The 19105-nt window shown below is 40.3% G+C and overlaps 1 protein-coding gene across 8 annotated transcripts in view; it reads right to left on the bottom strand.

Annotated features, from left to right (window-relative positions):
- Positions 1–19105, bottom strand: part of nlgn4xa (neuroligin 4 X-linked a) — a 97362-nt gene that overhangs the window by 64390 nt on the left and 13867 nt on the right. For 2 of the 8 annotated variants that reach the window (XM_053314329.1, XM_053314327.1), the window contains 2 exons: positions 16058–16114; positions 2001–2153 (listed from right to left, as the gene is read on the bottom strand). In XM_053314329.1, coding sequence (XP_053170304.1) covers positions 2001–2153; positions 16058–16114 — 210 coding nt within the window. Of the gene's footprint in view, positions 1–2000; positions 2159–4109; positions 4212–4397; positions 4436–16057; positions 16118–19105 lie in introns of those variants that run through there. The other 6 variants (XM_053314325.1, XM_053314330.1, XM_053314324.1 and 3 more) reach the window with 5 other exon arrangements.

Raw genomic sequence — 19105 nt, 5'->3', positions numbered from 1 at the left:
ACATATCGTAGCCTCCAATCTTGCAGGACAGCCCATCCTCACCAGAAAAACATTAGTAATTCAGGCAGGCAAAAACGACCTATAGTTACAATTATGCCATCTAGTGGCCGTAGTAATTATGAACGGGGAAAGTAACGTAGTATATGCATATAGAGTGACTTGATAAGATGATCAATTGACCAGTAAGCCACTGTTCACTTCATGACTGTCAGGTTTCCAACCTCTAGTCAGGAAATTGGACTTTACTGTTGTCCTGACAATGAAGGTCACCTGAATTTAAGGAAGTATGACTAGAAGCTGGTGCAGGGACAGTGTGACTATAGTGTTGTGACATGTGTGATAGCTTTAGTATTTCCTTTTTTTGATTATATTTTTAGTTGGAAAAGATTTCATTTCCATTTTCTTCTTTTTTACATTTATCTGCATGTGTACAGGAAAAGAATCTGGAAGCAGCAGTCCTCAAGAGCCGTAGCTCTGCCCTTAGAGGCCTTACAGTCCTTCCACTTCTCTTCTATAGATGTGTATTCAAGAGAACCTCATGACCTAATCATATACATCACCTCAGTGAACATGCTCATCTGTAATCACCTACATAGCATCAAATAGCTATAAAATCCTGCATGCTTATGTGCCAGCCATTCGGTGTTCCACTGTCGTACATATACTCTTCTCATATTCCAAGATTTTGCAATATTTCAAGCTCAGTAGCAGAGAACTTACACTTTATTTTTGCAGGCATATGCAACATGCTTCTTAAAACGCTCTGCATCAGGTCTACATTTACAGGAGTACATTCAAATTAGGTGCTATATCGCCCATTGGTGCAATCAATGTGCGGAAATACTTCACAGCTCTGACTAAGGCGTAGTGAGGGACAAACTTTACTTGCAGCCATCATTTAAACTTCTCAGGCTGACTGTTTTATAATGGGGATACTATATAAAGAGTAAGAAAGGTTCACAAGTTTGTTTTCTGGCCTATTCAGAGGTTACACTTCGATTTACTCAAGAGAAACAAAGTAAAAACATGCTCTGCAGACACAGTCGAGTATCAGTAGGGAAACAGAAAGTGGCTACAGCTGTGCTTCCACCAGAAGGACTTCAGTATTTCAGTGACTGAATTTCAAAACTGTTTCCCTCCAAACTTTTGATGTTATCAGCTTCCTCTCAGACTCAAGCCAGTTTTCTTGAGCAACAGACATTCGGAGCTCAAACCTTCATGTCAAAGGCAAGATAAAGTATCCCTGTTTGAGCCTGAAACCACTTTCATCTCACAGACGGAAACAAAATAAGATGCGCAAGCACAGTGTAGATACCAGCTCAGATCACAACGGATCAATTTATCTGGCACAGAATTTTGAGGCTGCTTGATGTTTGATGCTGCACACTGATTAAAGTCACTGAAAAGGCTACGCATGTAAGAGTCATTTAAATCGACTTTTCTTATGCTGCGAGGGGTCATCCGAGGCTGCATCTGAATATAACTATTTGGAATAAAGAAATGAATAAAGAGTGCAGAGAAATGCAAACCACCACCCACTGCACCATTAGTGGCTGATTGGCACTAGGAAAACAAATGCTAGGAGGAGGCGGAGGACCCTACAAACAGTACAGGCAATCAAGAGCGAAAAAGTTTTATCAAACAACTGTGTGTGTGTGTGTGTGTGTGTGTGTGTGTGTGTGTGTATAAAAGGATTAACCCATTGGATTGGTTTCAGCATATATTTGTTCTATTAGAATGATATCAGAATCCAATGGAATATATAGATCACAAGTAATTCCAGTTTAATTAAAAGAATCAAAGATCCAGAAATGTAATCGAAAAGAACTTCAACTGTCAACCCAAAGAGGAATTTAAATGTAGCATTACAAAAGTCATACAAAAAACTAGCCAACTGGTGAAACAGAGAGAGCCAATTAGTCATTAAATCAAACCTCAAATCAATAACTCACTTTCTTGCCTTCGTCATACTAATTAAAGGTTCAAATAGATAGACTCACCCAGAACCCCGAGCCGGTAGTTGATTGTGATGACAATGACGTTCCCGTAGCTGGCCAGGATGCTGCCATCAATCATGTTGCCGGTTCCCTCCATGTAGGAGCCTCCATGGATGTAAACCATGACTGGCTTCAACCCGTTCTCATCATGGATATCTGTGATGAAAAAAAGCAGATGAGTGACAATATATTTTAAAAACTGACTTCAGTGATGGACACGGACTAGTTAGTATTGTTTGACAGTTAAATAAGATAATCCCATGCAAAAAATCTGAAAGATAAACACAACAAATTAGATTTATATATAGTGCTTTTGCCTCTAATTAAATCAACACACAGGGAGAATACACATTTTTGCATATGTATCAATACTAATATAGCTGCCTAAAATAATATTAGAAAATAAGTAGGTATGCCCCATTCTGTGGTCAGGCTTAGAGTGTGTGGTGATGACATACATTTATTGCTTTTAAGCATAAAATCTAAAATCAACACAGGAAATGACAACTAATTTACACAAAATCATTGGGCTGCATTGCATCTTAATCAAGGCTGTCCTAATTTTCTACATTTCAAAATTACATAAATCAATCAGAAAAGGAAAAAAAAAAATAATAATAATGAATAAAAACACATTAAATAATAATAATAATAATAATAATGATAATAATGAAAATACATTAAATTAAATAAATAACATAACAAAACAAAAAAATATATATTTTTTTTTACATGTACTGGATTCTTCTTCCACTCCTGTCTGAGGCTTACATCATTAACAACTCAGAACAAATCACTGTCATACAGGAAACATGGATTACAATCATTCATAACGCTGTAATCAGCAGGAAAACACTACACAGTGTCAGTGTCTGCACAACAGGGAAATGACTCTGACTTTTCCTTTTAACCTTTTCTAATTTAACACAGATCATGTTTCCACTAAGAAGGATTGTTGGCGTTTGAGATATGGTTGCTGATGTTCTCCAGCAGACCCTGATCAAACCCTCACCATGGCTTTAACCCTGCAATCTCTACATCTGTCTCCTCTCCCGCTTGCTCCATTTGTTCTTTGTGTAATGTGCAGGGAACGTTGCAATTAGGCCACATGAATACCTTGTTCATGAGGCTCTCCAGTTGTGATTAAGCTTGGTGATTAGTACATGTGTAGGTGGTGATTATAAATTAAGAGTGGGTCCTTTCCATGGAAGAAGATGGAGGGAGAAGATATAAATCCTCTTGACAAAAGAGAGCGGCATCTTCATTATCAGGGGGGCTTTTACATCAAATCCTCTGGGTGCACTTTAGCTAAGACAAGCATTTTTTGTCACGTTACTCCTTTTAACCCAAGAAAAAAAAAGTCTAACGTGAGGTATCATATTGTTGTCCTCACATGACCCTGCATCTACTATACTGTAGCTGTGGCTGCCTGGAACCAACAGCAGAACAAACCCATTATCCCCGGCCCTGCCGACCAGCCGGCTTGGAAGTCTCTCAAATGTCATTGGGATGAGAGCATCTGCTGAGGAAAATATCCAGTTGAGAGAGAGGGGAGGCTGGCCGGCTTGTGTACAAAGCGAGAGATTCAAAGCCACGATATTGAGCTTACCGTAAATTCTCATTTTAGGGACTTAATTTACCTCAACTGCAGAGAAATCCAGGCATCTGTTTGAAACAGGCTTATATGAGAGACAGGAGCTTACTGCAAGTTTCCTGTTTTAGAAATGATTTATTGAGAGGCTTCTATATTTCAGATTTGTTGCTGTTTTAATGCCGACAAATCACTTCTTCTGTGTTTACCTGTTGGCTGGATTCATTCAGTACAGTGATAGTCATGTCACACTAGAACAGTAGTGGAAGAAGTCATCAGACCATTTACTTAAAAATGCAGTGAGCAGGATTTAGCTTCATTAGAATATTAACCCTCCTGTCGTCCTCCCGGGTCAAATTGACCCCGTCTGTTTTGACTGTTCATTCCTTCCTTCATTCTTTACTCCGTCCTCCCTTCCTTCCTCTCTGCTTCCTTTCCTTCCTTCCTTCCTCCCTCCTTTCCTTCCTTCTTCCTCCCTTCCTCCTTTCTTCCTTCCTTCCTTCCTCCCTCCCTCCTTTCCTTCCTTCCTCCCTTCGTTCCTCCCTCCCTCCTTTCCTTCCTTCCTCCCTCCCTCTCCTTCCTTCCTTCCTTCCTCCTTTCCTTACTTCTTCCTCCCTTCCTTTCTCCTTTCCTTTCTTCTTCCTCCCTTCCTTACTTCTTCCTCCCTTCCTTCTTTCCTCCCTCCCTCCTTTCCTTCCTTCTTCCTCCCTTCCTCCTTCCTTCCTTCCTTCTTCCTCCCTTCCTTCCATCCTTCCTTCCTTCCTTCCTGTCCTTCCTTCCTCCCTTCGTTCCTCCCTCCCTCCTTTCCTTCCTTCCTCCCTTCGTTCCTCCCTCCCTCCTTTCCTTCTTTCCTCCCTCCCTCTCCTTCCTTCCTTCCTTCCTCCCTCCCTCCTTTCCTTACTTCTTCCTCCCTTCCTTTCTTCTTCCTCCCTTCCTTACTTCTTCCTCCCTTCCTTCCTCCTTTTCCCCTTCCTTCTTTCCTCCCTCCTTTCCTTCCTTCTTCCTCCCTTCCTCCTTCCTTCCTTCCTTCTTCCTCCCTTCCTTCCTTCCTTCCTCCCTCCCTCCTTTCCTTCCTTCCTCCCTCCCTCTCCTTCCTTCCTTCCTTCTTTCCTTCCTCCCTCCTTTCCTTCCTTCTTCCTCCCTTCCTTCCTCATTTCCTTCCTTCTTCCTCCCTTCCTTCCTCATTTCCTTCCTTCTTCCTCCCTTCCTTCCTCCTTTCCTTCCTTCCTTGACTTGAGGACAACAGGAGGGTTAATAGTGAAAGTAGCATCACATGAAAATACTCAAATAATACCTCAGTGTATTTGGTTACTTTTTCTACTCTACTGCTGTGTTTTTCTAACTATTAATTGTTTTAGTTTGCTCAATAATTCCATCAGCTTCAAATGTTATAATGTTATTATAAGCTACTGTCAGTGAAATGTAACACCTCCTATAAAGATAAATGCTTTGCAGTGGCTCAAATGGCATTTTAACTCTGAGGTTATGGTTAAGGTTATCACTGGGGTTAGTGTTACCCTCACCATATTAACTCTACCCTCTACAGTCTAGACTGTACTCTTTAAAGTGTGTTTTCAAGTGTGTCTTAAACCAGCAATCAGGTTTCCATATGAACAGTGATAGCGTTTTTCCTCCTGTTCATACTGACTATTAAAGGATCTCCTTGTGAAATGTGCTTTCAGTGTAGGATTAGAGCCAAAATCATAGTCATTTTGTGCAAAATTGCACTTAAAAGCTTCTATGTAGTGGATATCTGACACATTTACAGTCTTTTTAGCATCAAATTCCCTCTTAGAAGCTTCATATTAGCTTCAGATCAACTTTTAAATACAGAACTGTGGATTTAGTCCTCCATCACTTCCATTGTAAGTGTATTATGAAGGGATCTTCTAATGGTCAGTATGAACAGGAGGAATGATTATAGAAAGGAAATGTTCATTTGGAGGCCTGACTGCTGTTTTAAGTCTGTCAAATACAGTCAGGAAATTGTGAACTCATCCTATAACATGCCTGTGGAGCCACTGGAAGGATTTGATTTGATTTGATGTGAATCATCAGTGCAGGAAGCTTTATGAATTGTACCTTAACTGCACTTCAAAAACAGAAAAACAACTTATTCTGTATCTATTAGCGACCAGCCTTTATTTGTTCATACTCGTCTATTATTTCAGATTTTGCAACAGAACTGCTTTTTATTAAAAATATAGTGAATGCTCAGGAGCGTGGATATTATTTAGAATTACATATGCCATTTATAATAGAGCTACTTCTGCTGCTGTATGAAAAAAATATATCTAAAGAGCTCCAGTCTGTGCTGTGTAATTGGTTTAAAGTGGAGGCCCACTGCCCACACCAATTATTGGTTTCTCTTCCAATTGCCGTAGGCTGTGGTGAGATGCACAACAGCGTGCAACTAGAATGCTGGCTGCTGTATATATGTTGCACCTCAGTAGGCCTGGCAGAATGCAAAGCAGCCAGTCAGCCAGCCAGCCAGCCAGCCAGCCAGCCGAGCAGGCAGGAAGGCGCAGGGATAAGGAGGGAGGGGTGTATCGTTCTCCTCCTCCGCAAAAGAAAACAGTGAGGCGAAGGAGTCGAAAGCAACCCGCAGTGACAGGTTATTAATCTTTGCCGTAGTCTGAGTGGGCGCCTCAGCTTTTGCTAATGCGACTGCGTCTACTGTATCTCCACAACTCCTTACCTCCAACCCAGCCGAGAGGGATGGGGGGGCGGGGGAGGCAGGAGTGAAGGGTCCTAAACAACTGAGCCCGAAGAGGAGCTATAGGGCCTGAACTGACCCCTTGCACAGATTGGCTTTGTGTTAAATACAGAGCTGCTAATTACAGAGGCAGGGATGGCAGGATGATGTCAATAAGTTCCTGTGTTTGTCATCCACTTCCACATTAGGAGAGACCCGATGGAACAGCGTTGGTGGGAGGGCGGGAAACAACCTTGAAGAGGAAGATAGACATAAAACAAGAGTGCTGCCATCAAGATGTCATAGTCTCTAACTGATACACATCTGCAGGCTGAACTATTCGGTCGGTTCAAACTGGGTGTTTATGCTCTGGTCTTTTTGGTGCAGCAGAGGAGTCAGAAGTAAGGAAAAAGGAGAGGAGGGGTGGAGTGGGGGGGGGGGTCTACTCAGGGCACTTTGATCCAACAGAGAGATCCCCCTACAGATTTAGAGCTATGTTTTATGGCTGGGGAAGAAGAGGGTGGTCTCACGGCGCCATGTCCCAGTCCTGTCAGCGTGGAGTGCACTTAAAACTAAAGAAACTGCTTGAAGAGCTCTCTCTCTCTCTCTCTCTCTCTCTCTCTCTCTCTCTCTCTCTCTCTCTCTCTCTCTCTCTCTCTCTCTCTCTCTCTCTCAGGCTGGGCCCCCAACATTCATCACTGCCACCTAGACTGCAGGGATAATATATTCCTCCGCCGGCTGCACGGTGTTTCACGCATTACTCATCTTTATGTGGGGGGGGGGGAGGGTCAGGGTGGTTCAGGGGGAGGTTGAGGAGAGATGAGGGGGAGCATGTTTAAGGGGGTTTGTCTGATTTTTTTCCATTTGCTTGTAGCGGTTAAGGGGAGCAGTGGGAAAGTGCGTGCCGATCTCCAGTCCCCCCCCCCCCCCCCCCCCCCCCCTCTCACAGAAGGTCATTATTTGGCCCACAACCAAACACAAACCTGCCAACATATATGCAAAAGTTTTCATTGTTCACATATATGGTAGTATGAATGTATGTCTCTGATTCAGTCAGTTTTGACCCGGTCTAAGAATCCACTCATAAAAAGTGTCTATACCAAATATTGAAGCACAGATGTGTTTAGAAAGCATCAATAGTGGATCTGACTGATCAATAAATGTGATTAAACCTTGATTCATGTTTCAGAGAGCAGAGAGAGTGTATTTTTTAGCTTTTACACCACTCATTTATGGAGAAATCACAATATCATGTCCTATTTTACCAAGACATGAAAATATAACATAGCAATAATGATGGAAATGTATTTCATAACTTTATGGAAGTGTGGGGTTTATTGTATAACCATTAGAGCCACCAGTCTTCTTCTGCTACATTATAAAAAGAAATCCTCATAACTACTATCTTATTAAAACTATTAACTATTCATTTCACTAAAACACATGGACATAGATACGGAGATAATCTGACCCAGAACAGCCTCAATGGACAAACCTTTGTAGCACCTATACAAAAGTATAACATAATAAAATAAAATAATATAATAAAATGTCATTTTTGTGCATTGTGGGCCATTTTAGGAAAAGAAGAAGATAATAATAAATAAAGCAGCAGTGAACGTAATTATAACGTAAACATAATTACTCATATTGTTTGTCAGCTCAATGACAATGTTAAATAAATCATTATGAAACCCAGACATATAAAATAATAAACAATCTCTATTCAGTAATTTAAAGTGAAATATGCTAATATAATATACGCTGTGCCCTAGCCTTGTATGTATGGGAGCTTTTAACATGAAAATATGAACTTAATACAGACATACAGTATGAATTATACCCAGGTTGGTGCAAAATATTTGAAAATTAAATAAACTCATTATGTAAAATGTTTTCATTTCCACTTTTAGATTAATTCTTTAAACAAACTTTAAGAAATGCATTATTCATCATCCTTACTTGTATAATTCAGTTAAGTCGTTTATTTAATTGAAATAAGACTCCAATTCAATGCAGTTTTTAATACATAAACACAAGTGTGTATATGTATTACATACAGTATAAGATCATAAATTGTATTTGTGTATAGAAATAAATGATGTATACAGTAAGAGCAGCCTCTGTGCTTTGAATAAACCACAATGTTCTTTTCCACAGTGTCTTTTTTCAAAAGGAGGAAAGTAATTACAGTAAACCTTTAGAAGCAGTCCTTGTAACAACCCTTAACATTTCTTCTTCTGCTCATATAATTGAATAATTATAATTGAGGGTGCGTTTGATTCAAAGGACGAGCACTTCTGACAAAAGCTCATTTAACAGCACGGAGGAAACTTCTACAGTAAGTGATGTGATGTCATGTGATGTGATGTCATGTGATGTGATGTCATGTCATGTGATGTGTTGTGATGTCATGTGATGTCATGTCATGTGATGTCATGTGATGTCATGTCATGTGATGTGATGTGATGTCATGTGATGTGATGTCATGTGATGTGGGAGAGTTAGAGCACATAAAGGTGTGAGAGAGGAAGTGTGCAGTGCTGCCAGGTTTCTCTGCAGCAGTAGCAGCTGAGGTGGAGGTGAACCACAGGAGAGCTGCACCACTAATTCATTGCCACTGCAGATGTTCAAACAGTCAGAGTGCATCGATCCTTCACAGCACAGGCGGCCAGGTAACAACTGAACATGCTCTTCGTTCATCATATACAAGTATGTGTCGTCCTCCCTTCCTTATTTCCTTTGTCCTTCTTTCCTTCCTTCTTCCCTTCCTCTTTTCCTTCCTCCCTTCCTCCATCCTTCCTTCCTTTCGTCCCTCCCTCCTTCTCTTTCTTTCCTTCTCCCTACCTTCCCCCCTTCATTATTTCCTCTGTCCTTCTTTCCTTCCTTCTTCCCTCCATCCTTCCTTCCTTCTTTCTTTTCCTCCCTCCTTTCCTTCCTTCTTCCCTCCTCCCTTCCACCCTTCCTTCTTTCCTTTCCTTTCCTTTCCTCCCTTCCCTCTTTCCTTTCCTCCATTCCGTCCGCTCTCCCTCCCTTCTTTCTTCCGTCTTTCCTCCCTTCTTCTCTCCTCCCTCCCTTCCTTCCTTCTTCCTCCCTTCCTCCCTTGACTCGAGGACAACAGGAGGCTTAAGTGTTCAAGCATCAACCCTTTTCCAGTAAATTCAATAAAACTGACATCATCCATAACCGACACTTTTTCAGTTCTTTTGCTTTTATTTTAAAGTGAAAGAGAGTTAGAAATGTCTCAGTAGGAACTCTTGCGCTGTATAATCAAAGGCGCACGGTTACCTCTCACTATTCCAAGGTGGATATTGTCTTTTTTTCCCCGCGACACCTGCTGTGGGCAGATGGTGTCTGTGTGTGTGTGTGTGTTTTTGTTAATATTTTAACAACAACATCTCCCAATGATCTGGCCCTTCTAATATGAGCTAAACTATGCTACATCTGTTAGGTGCAAATCCAATATAGGATAGTATTTGCTAACTGGCGTGAAGAAATCCCAGAGGACATTCAAGCTTTTTAGAAGATCAGAGCGAGATACAGAGCAAGACTAAGTAAATTACACTTTCCTGCTGAAAATAAAAGGTTTCATTTCTTACTTTCTACAACAAGCGAGGATCATTCTGCTGTGAAGATAAAAACTATCTGTTGAAATGTTATGGTAATGTGAGTTGCATTGTTAAACGTTAATTTATCATTTCATTACAGCTGACATTTATGTCCCATACACATACATTGAGAGAAGGGAACAAACCACCAAGTCTCAGACCAGGGGTGTCAAACTCATTTTCATTCAAGGGCCACATACAGACCAATTTGATCTCATGTGGGCTGGATCATTAAAAAGATGGAGGGAAGGAAGGAAGGAAGGAAGGAAGGAAGGAAATAAGATGGGAAGGAAAGAAAGACAGGCAAAAGGAAGGGGGGAAGAAAGGTAGGAAAGAGAGATAGTGAAGGACGGACAGACAAGGAAGGAAGGGAGACAGGAAGAAAGGAAGGAAGGACAGAAGGAAGAATGGAAGAACAGATGGAAGGAAGGACAGAAGGAAGGAAAAAAGGAAGGGAGGAAGGACAGATGGAAGGAAGGAAAAGAGCACTGGATGGCAAGTGGGCTGGATCGCACCCCTCAGCAGGCTGTATCTGGCCCGCGGGCCGCATGTTTGACACCCCTGTCTTAGATTAAAGGGACATTTCACCCATTTTACCCAACAATCAGTGGTTAGCATGAACCCTGCTCTGCTCTGAGGGGGATTTATCTATGAGAGTATAACCCTGATGATTACATAGTGACATCAGAGTTACTGTGTCAAAACTAGAAATTATTACAATTATTTTAAAAGAAAGTCTGACAGTCTCCAGAGTCTCCATGGTAATCTAATCCAGATTTGACAGATCTCAGTAAAGTGGGTTTGGATCTGGATGGAGAAATATCAGTGAAATGTGAAAGTGGCTTTAAACAGCATTAAGGCTTCAATGTCTAATATACATATAAACATACATGCTCCATGCTTTATGTTAATATCACCATCGTACTGGACCAGGCTAGACTGTCTATAAACAATTAGTAGTAGCTGTAGTCTTTATGGATAATAAACTGGATGTTTAAATTTCTCAACTGATTTCGATGAGTCACTTCTACATTCAGAGGTTTTTGATCGATGTGGAGTAACACAAATGTATGTAATAGTCATTAAACTATTACATACCAGTACTATTAACAGCTGTTCTCCACAGGATGACACATTTTCACTTACTAGCCATTGTAAAGTGCATGAAACTAATCACACTGTCCTATCATATGAGAGATCCTCCCTTACAGTAAGTGCATTGAACATAAATGAACAACTCATGCACACTGTACACTTGACTCCAAAGGCAGGAACAATGATCCATCCTTTAGGCCACAGAGCCTTAATCATATTTGACAGAGCAGGTCTCATTTTAGCCGACAACACCACTTATTTAATTCATCTTATTTTACTTTGACTTTAATTGAATGTTTTCAGCTATTTTAAAGCCATACATTTTTTTAAAGGTTAGAAGTCATTTTGAACACACTTATTATGTGCATTATGTATTATATGCATTATGTATATAGCCAATTATTATAAATATTTTGTGTTTGTTATGTACATTGGGATCTATTTGAAAGATTAATGTTAAAAGGTGGGTGTTGCTTCAGGCTACACCTTTTCAATCAGAAACGGCTTTATTTATCTATGTAGTTTCTCATTAATGAAGAAAATAAGGACATACAGTATGATTATTCACAATTCACAGGCCATTCTCCAAGAGACCTGATTGGTCAGGAGGTGGTGCTTTTATACTCATTGATCTCTTATCCAGAACATAACCTGCTCCGGAGCAGGTTAGCCGTTCAGCATCAGTTACCATGGTGATTTACCCCGGTAAGAAGTGAGCCAGCGTCGTAGGACGAAAAACCCAGAGTTAATCCTGAAGTTACCTCGATAAGAGAAAATCCAGCTTCGTAGTACAGGCCTCTGGCAGTTAATGTTTTGAGCTGAAAGTTTTGTTTAGTATATGTTCAATATGTACTTATTGTAGCGTATAGTATTATTATATATGTGCAATGTGAAGTTTATTTTTTTAAGGTGTGTTTGTTTGTTTTTTGGTGATCAGTGGCAGTCAGTGCTACCTCACTGACAAGATTGCGTTTCCTGTGGTTGCTTCACAATAAAAGTCCTAACCCTGTCTTTTGCCAGTTGAATGGTGAGGTAAAGTAAGGTATGGTAAGGTAAGGGAAACTTTTATTGATGCCCTTAGGGGGAAATTCAAAATTGTAATGGTGAAGTGATAAAACATAAATAAAAATAAAATAAAATAAAATATATAATAAACAATGTCTAAAATACTACATACAATAAACAATAAACATGAATTCCTTATACTATATACAAGTGTGGACTGCCTTTTAATGTGAAATAGCAGCAGCAGGTGAGTAGGTATACATCATTTCCTGTGATACCTGAGATCAGTTTGAATCCTGTAAAATAAAGGTGGACTTTTTCAGTGATAATGTACAATCATAAATACACTGAATGGCTTTATTATAATAAATGTATGAGTTTTAAATAATGTAAATCGTAAAGATGCTCAGTAAATATATAATCAGTTTGGAATAATATGGTTTGTGGTTTTGCCACTGTGGAGGTTTCACACTGGCGATGTCACAAATCTGGCCTTTAGGTTGATGTCAAATGATGAGCATACAATGTTTCCCCTTCAGGAGATGAATGTGAAGTACAGCCTTGTACAGTGAAAGCGTGAACATACATCACTCTGTACAGTGAAGCTCAAGAAGCCACACATACTTCTGACTGGAGGGAGACTTTCAATTGTCATAGTTATTTGTCATGCAGACTGAAGAGGTTGGGAGCACAGTATGAGCAATGTAGACTAAAAAATATGAAATATAACACACAGAGACGCACACCACCAGCACAATGAGTCTTTATCTTTAAAAGAAAGCATCTGAGAAAAACAACACCTTTTATAATCAAGGTGATTTTTGGATTCTAACACCTTTACTGTTCCAGGAAAAGCTAATAGTCCACACTTTTTAACTTTTTTCCTTCCTTCCTTCTGTCCTTCCTCGCTCCTCTCTTTCTTTCCTCCCTCCTTCCTTTCTTTCCCCCATCCCCCCTCCTCCCTCCCTCCTTCCTTTCTCTCTCCCTTCACTCCTTCCTTCCTTTCTGTCCTCCCTCCGTCCTTCTTTCCTCTCTCCTTTCCTTTCTTTCCTTCCTTCCTTCCTTCCTCCATCCCCTTTCCTCCCTCCCTCCTTCCTTTCCTTCCTCTCTCCCTTCCCCCCCTCCCTTCCTCTTTTCCTTTCTCTCACCCTCCCTCCCTCCCTCTCTCCTACCTAACTACCTTCCTTCCTTCCTTCCATCTTTCCTCCCTTCCTTCCTCCCTCCTTTCCTTCCTTCCTTCCATCTTTCCTCCCTTCCTTCCTCCCTCCTTTCCTTCTTTCTTCCTCCCTTCCATCCATCCTTTCTTCCTTCTTTCCTCCCTCCCTCCCTCCCTCCCTCCCTCCCTCCCTCCTACCTTCCTTCTTTCCTCCGTCCTTCCTTCCTTTCCTTCCTCCCTTCCTTCTTTCCTTTCCTTCCTTCCTCCTTTCCTTCCTTCCTTGACTCGAGGACAACAGGAAGGTTAAACTTCTATTTGTTTTGAACCCCCACCCAAACTAAAGCAGCGTTCTTCTCCCCTGAGAGTGGAGCATCTGTTGGTCTGGTGTTATGTCATGAGTACGGAGAAAATGAAGCTTTGTAGAAACTGAAGCTGTCATATCATTGACAAAACAGACAGTTGTAGGTGTTTTCAGTAGGCGTTTCTTTGCAAGAGGAAGAAGTAGAAACATGACAAAAGCAACAATATATGGTGGATACCTTCATGCTTTATTGTCTACTTTGACAGTTTGTTAAATGTAGCTATCTACCAGCTGGAGATAGATTGAAATAATCACGATAAACGATATGATTGTCATTTGAAGATCATTTTATACCACTGATATAATGAGGTCAAAAAAAAGATCAAAGTCATGTCCATGGGGGTAGAGCATAGCTCAGTGGGTAGAGCACCTGCCCCATGTGTTGAGGCTACAGTCCTCGCTGCAGGCGACCCCGGCGACCCCGGTTTGAATCCCTCACCGAGCGGTCCTATCCTGCGTGTCATTCCCCCCTCTCTGCCTCCAGTTTCCTGTCTCTATCTCTACTAACCTGTACATAAAGGCAAAAAGCCCCAAAAAATACACTTAAAAAAAAAAAAAGTCATGTCCATGTATCACATGATAAGTCCATATATAGACATGATGATGCTGATAATTACATTACTGTACCATCAGCCATCAGACTGTGCAACACCACAGTTCCCAGTACCTCCCCAGCTGACGTTAATGCAGCATTAGAACAACGTTGGATTACCATTGGATTATGATATGGATTTGAAAATTGGGTTTATGTTAAAACCTAACGTTAAATAGACATTCAATGTCAATATAACGTTGAAACAACGTTGGGCTTTGGTTATTTACCCTACAACTGAATTTTACATATATTTTACCTAAACAGGTGAGGTTGACTAGACGTTCGATATTGGTTGCTTACCAACACAACTTAAAACCAACTAAATATCAACATCAGCTTGATGTTGATATTTTTATGTGAAACTGACGTCAGCTTTAGACGTCTCAACGTTGGCTTTTAGTTGTCTGACGTTGCAACCGATATCCAACCAAGGACCAACATTAATACAATGTCCTGTGTCAGCTGGGTCCCACTCCCACTAATGTATTGTATATTTGTTGTTTATCTTTTATAGTATTTAGAGATTGTTTTATTTTATTTTATTTTTTATCACTTAAGAATACAATTTTTAATTCCCCCTAGAGGGATAAATAAAGTTTCTTACCTAGCTGTAACATAATTATTGTGACAGGCCTAACTTTTAATGCTATTTTAATGCAGAAGTAATCTAAGTTTAGAGTCTGTATATTAATGTTTTTTGAGAATGAAAGTTAAACTGAGAAATTGCGCTCAGTGAATATGGGAAGTGTCATAACTCCTCTGTAGAAGATAGTCAGTAATCAGAATGGACTTTCAGTGGTCAGTTGTATTAGATTTAGATTCCAGGCACCCTTATGTGTTACCTTTGATTTCTTTCCAAAAAGCATACATAAAAAATATTTAGTGGAGCTGTAAAAAGTTATTCTGCAACTCAATCAGCCAATATAGACATATACTTCAATATATATATTTGCTTGGCACGAGGGTTGAATGCTTAACAACAGGCATATTTATGGCCCAACGATAAAAAATCTGCAGTATTAAATGGAAATAGTAAAGTTTCCATGAAGGAGTAGATCATCTCTGTTGACTCAAGCCCCCTCAAACTGTAGAGGCTAACACCTAGCTAATGCTAACTCGTGTAGAAGAACGCATGGTGAGGATTATGTCAAATATCACTCTCTCTGGAGCAACATCCATAAAAACTGAACAAATGTCCGTAATAATGTGATTCAGAAATGTCAGTGCTTTTTCTGCAACTTGCCGGTCTCCCCCCCCTCCACCAGAAGACAAATGGTGCCCTTTAACTGAAACGTCTCCTATGGCTTTTTCACCTCCAGTTCTCTGCTGGTTCCCCACAGATTACCCAACACAGCGCAAAAAAAAATAAAACTCCAGCATTTGGTTATTATCATGCAGAGGAGCGAGGTGTTAATAGAAGAAGGGGGAGAAGAAGAAGAAAAAACAAAACAGGTGGCGAAGATTTTCAGTGAGCCACCGATGAACAAATTTCCACTGTCAAAACAACATGGGTTAGTGCTCATGCTTCACCGAGCAATGGAGGAAGGAGAAAAAAAAGAAAATGTCAAAAGGGAGGAGGGGGGCATGATTGTTTTTAAAAATGTAATTCATCAGAAGAGGCTAAATCACATGCATAGCTGAGCTCAGAGCACATTTGAGTCGGCAAAATCAGGAGATAAAAAAGGATTATTGGGACCTCCTTCCTGTTTAGAAGTGACCTTTCACCTCAGACAAGATCCTTTGTTTTATATTGCTCCAAAGAGGAAAGAGGTTTGATACAAATAAAAAATGAGAGCAGTGCACTGAGATGCACCTTCAAGGGGAGTAAATGGGGAGCAAGGGGGATTTCAAAAGAATTGGGGAAAAAAAGAGGTCTGCAGGTTTGCTGTCATGCACAAGTGTCAGGCTTTCATTTTGTTGGTCAAAAAAAGGGGGGAAAAATGATGAAAAATACCTTTAGCACCGCCATCATCATTACTGTTGAAATCTGCGCCTTGTCTGTTTGAGTTGGCTCCTGGTGTTGAGGAGAAAAATACAATAAGGGGAAACATTTAAAAAGAAAAAAATAGAAAAAAAGGACCCCAACCCCCCAAAAAAGAGTTTCAGAGTTTGGGGTGCTGTGTGAGAAACAAGAGGCAACAGATTGATAGTGAACAAGCTGTGATGAAGTGTCTTTGATTAACAAGGAGCCACAGCAGCAGCATGACGGAGGCCAAAAAACAGCAACGACAGTTCCATCAGCTGAAACAGTGGAGTCACACTGGTGTGATACGCGCTCTCATTAACTCTACGGTCCATATGACGCATCAAAGCAGGCTGGCAGTCAAGACATGAAAAGCTGGTGTCTCTCAGAGGACAAGGGATGAGCTTAAGTTTAGTCGTATTGTGATGATCGCTCAAAGAATGCTTCTGTAGTTGAAAGACATTAAAGACACAGTGAGAAATATAGTGGCAGCATGTACTGTATTGGTAATAGCATTCTCTCATAGTCAGAACTCACCATGACCAACATCGGATTCAACTTCATGAGCCTCGTTTTCTAATACAATGCTGTATATGTGTCAGAGGTACATCCTGGTTTATTATAATGCTGTAGATATCTCCACCCTTGATGAACAATGATGTATTTTCACACTTTCTTTAGTTTAGTATTTTCACACATGAGTATCTTTAGGGAGTGAAAATAAAGATGTTTTAAGGTGTGACGCTGTGGTTAATGTCTACTTTACTTGATTAGAACTATGTAAAGATCATGGTTTGGGTTCAAATGATCACTGGAGACAAGTTATACATTCCTTAAAGATATGCAACCTTTACTGTCATGGCAACAGTGAACACCACCATTAATTGACATGAGCAAGATTAAGTCGATTATAGTTTCTAAATGTCGGTTTCGATTATTTTTCATTAATTGCCCAGCCCTACATCCTGGTTTATTATAATGCTGTAGATATGTCAGAGGTACATCCTGGTTTATTATAACTTGTCCTCTTATCAGTCTAAAGGTATGAGACAACAGGGACATCATAAAAACAAGTCACTGTTGGTCGATACACTGCAGAACAACACATGCGAATATCAGCAGGATGGTTAGGTTTAGGAAAAGATCATGAGTTTGAGTTAGGAGACCTTTGTTCCAATCTACATGGTTATGGTTAGAGGACAATCGTTGGTTTCATAATTAATGGTTTAATAACAAATGGTGTTTGGATGGTTGGAAATGGGAAACAAACAGTGTTAAAGAGGAAATATTCTGCACATTTCCTGGTCTATATTTCTAATCTGGGGCTCTACTGGAATATCTTTGCATGCTTTATAGTTCAAACAGGTTTCAGATTGCTCCCACCCCTTTGCAATGAGCCTACTCTTTTCCAATTGGTCAGCTTTAGAAATCTGCACCATGACCAACTTCTTACTGCTTGTCTGCTACGTCAGGCCACGTCAGGCTACATCAATAACCCATGAAACAAACTATAGTTGTAGGATTTTGTTGCGTTTTCTTGTTCTTTACTATCAATGTCTAAATGTCTAAATATCCCATCTTAATTATGAGAGTGGACATGGAAAAACCTTAGCAACAAAAGCTATGGAATGGATGGCCATTTATGAGCATGTGCAATATACTGACATCCGCTTGTTGGCAAGGGAGAAAAAACTGTCTCAAAGTATTGAGAGCAGACTGAAGCCCTGGATTTAGACTTGCAGGCAGCATTTTCTACATACATTCACCTCAAGTTGTGGAACTTTGACGATGTTCTCCTCCTTATACAGACTTATAGTTAGGTTCATCACTTGATTTCATAATTACTACACCACTAGAAGGCTTCTGTATGTTGAATAAATAGCAATTGTTTGTTTTTTTCCACATTCATTTCTGTTTATTCCTAATTATTCATTTCACCATCGACTCCCTGATGATACTACTCAGTGCTTTAACAAACATATGGCATTTGTCTTTGGAGTAGAAGTTAAAAAAGAGCAGACATGACACAGTTAGCTTATCTACAATTATCCACGCTGCCCAATATTCCTCGAGCTCTGACACCATTCTGAACGTATCATCTGCTCGCCCCTCCATGATGTGTGCTGTAGCGTTCACTGATCAGCAAATAGCGGAGAATAGGTCTCAACAGGCACATGATGTGGCGGCATGGCTGGGATGGTGGAGTGTTTGCACAATATAGCCGCTCGCTGGGAGAGCAAGCTGCACAAACACGGGCTAGTGCCATGTCGGCGTAACCCGGCCGAGCGTGAATGTCCACATCTGCTCTGGCTGGTCACACACACTTTCTCTCGCATACACACACACACACAAACATACAGAAATGCACACAGTGAATACAATCTGAATGCATATATAGATACGCACACCCACAGACTTATGAAATCAATATTTCATAGTGGATTTAGTGGATGAAGCATGTTGCTGAATGAAGCATATAGTGAAGAAAATGCATGTGATTTATGTAGGCATTGCTGCTGATTGACACTGCATTACTGTAAATAGCTCATACACTGTATGACTGTAATGACATTATTCACACTTGATCAGTGCACAGTATGGAACATTTTAAAATTGACATTCTGTACACATGTGCCAAGTTATTAATAGAATGCTCCTCTAAACACTTTAATGTCACATATAATATTTACCTTGTAGCAGCTGATTCAAATCCATATTTTCAGGCTTATGTTTCAACCAAGCAGGTTCCTATAAGGATTCTTGCATGAGCTTGTAAATCCAGTTGCTTTGCAAGGTAACAGTGATGGGGTTAGGGTTAGGGTTAGGGTTAGGTTTGGGTTAGGGTTAGGGTCTATAGGCAGAAAGTTCTACCAATCACCTGGCAACAGTTTCCAAGGAAGACTTCTCAGATGGTTCTGTGCAGCAAACATCTGGCACATCAGTCTAGTGTTACAGTAAGTAGCATGCTTTATAAATGGTATATGTCACCATAATGACATGATTATTGTGCAATACTGGGCATTTTAAAATATGATCATA

The sequence above is a fragment of the Scomber japonicus genome, chromosome 24 (genome assembly GCF_027409825.1).
Source record: "Scomber japonicus isolate fScoJap1 chromosome 24, fScoJap1.pri, whole genome shotgun sequence".
NCBI lineage: Eukaryota > Metazoa > Chordata > Actinopteri > Scombriformes > Scombridae > Scomber > Scomber japonicus.
Note: the sequence above shows the minus strand (reverse complement) of the source record. Positions and strands in the feature narration are given on the sequence as shown.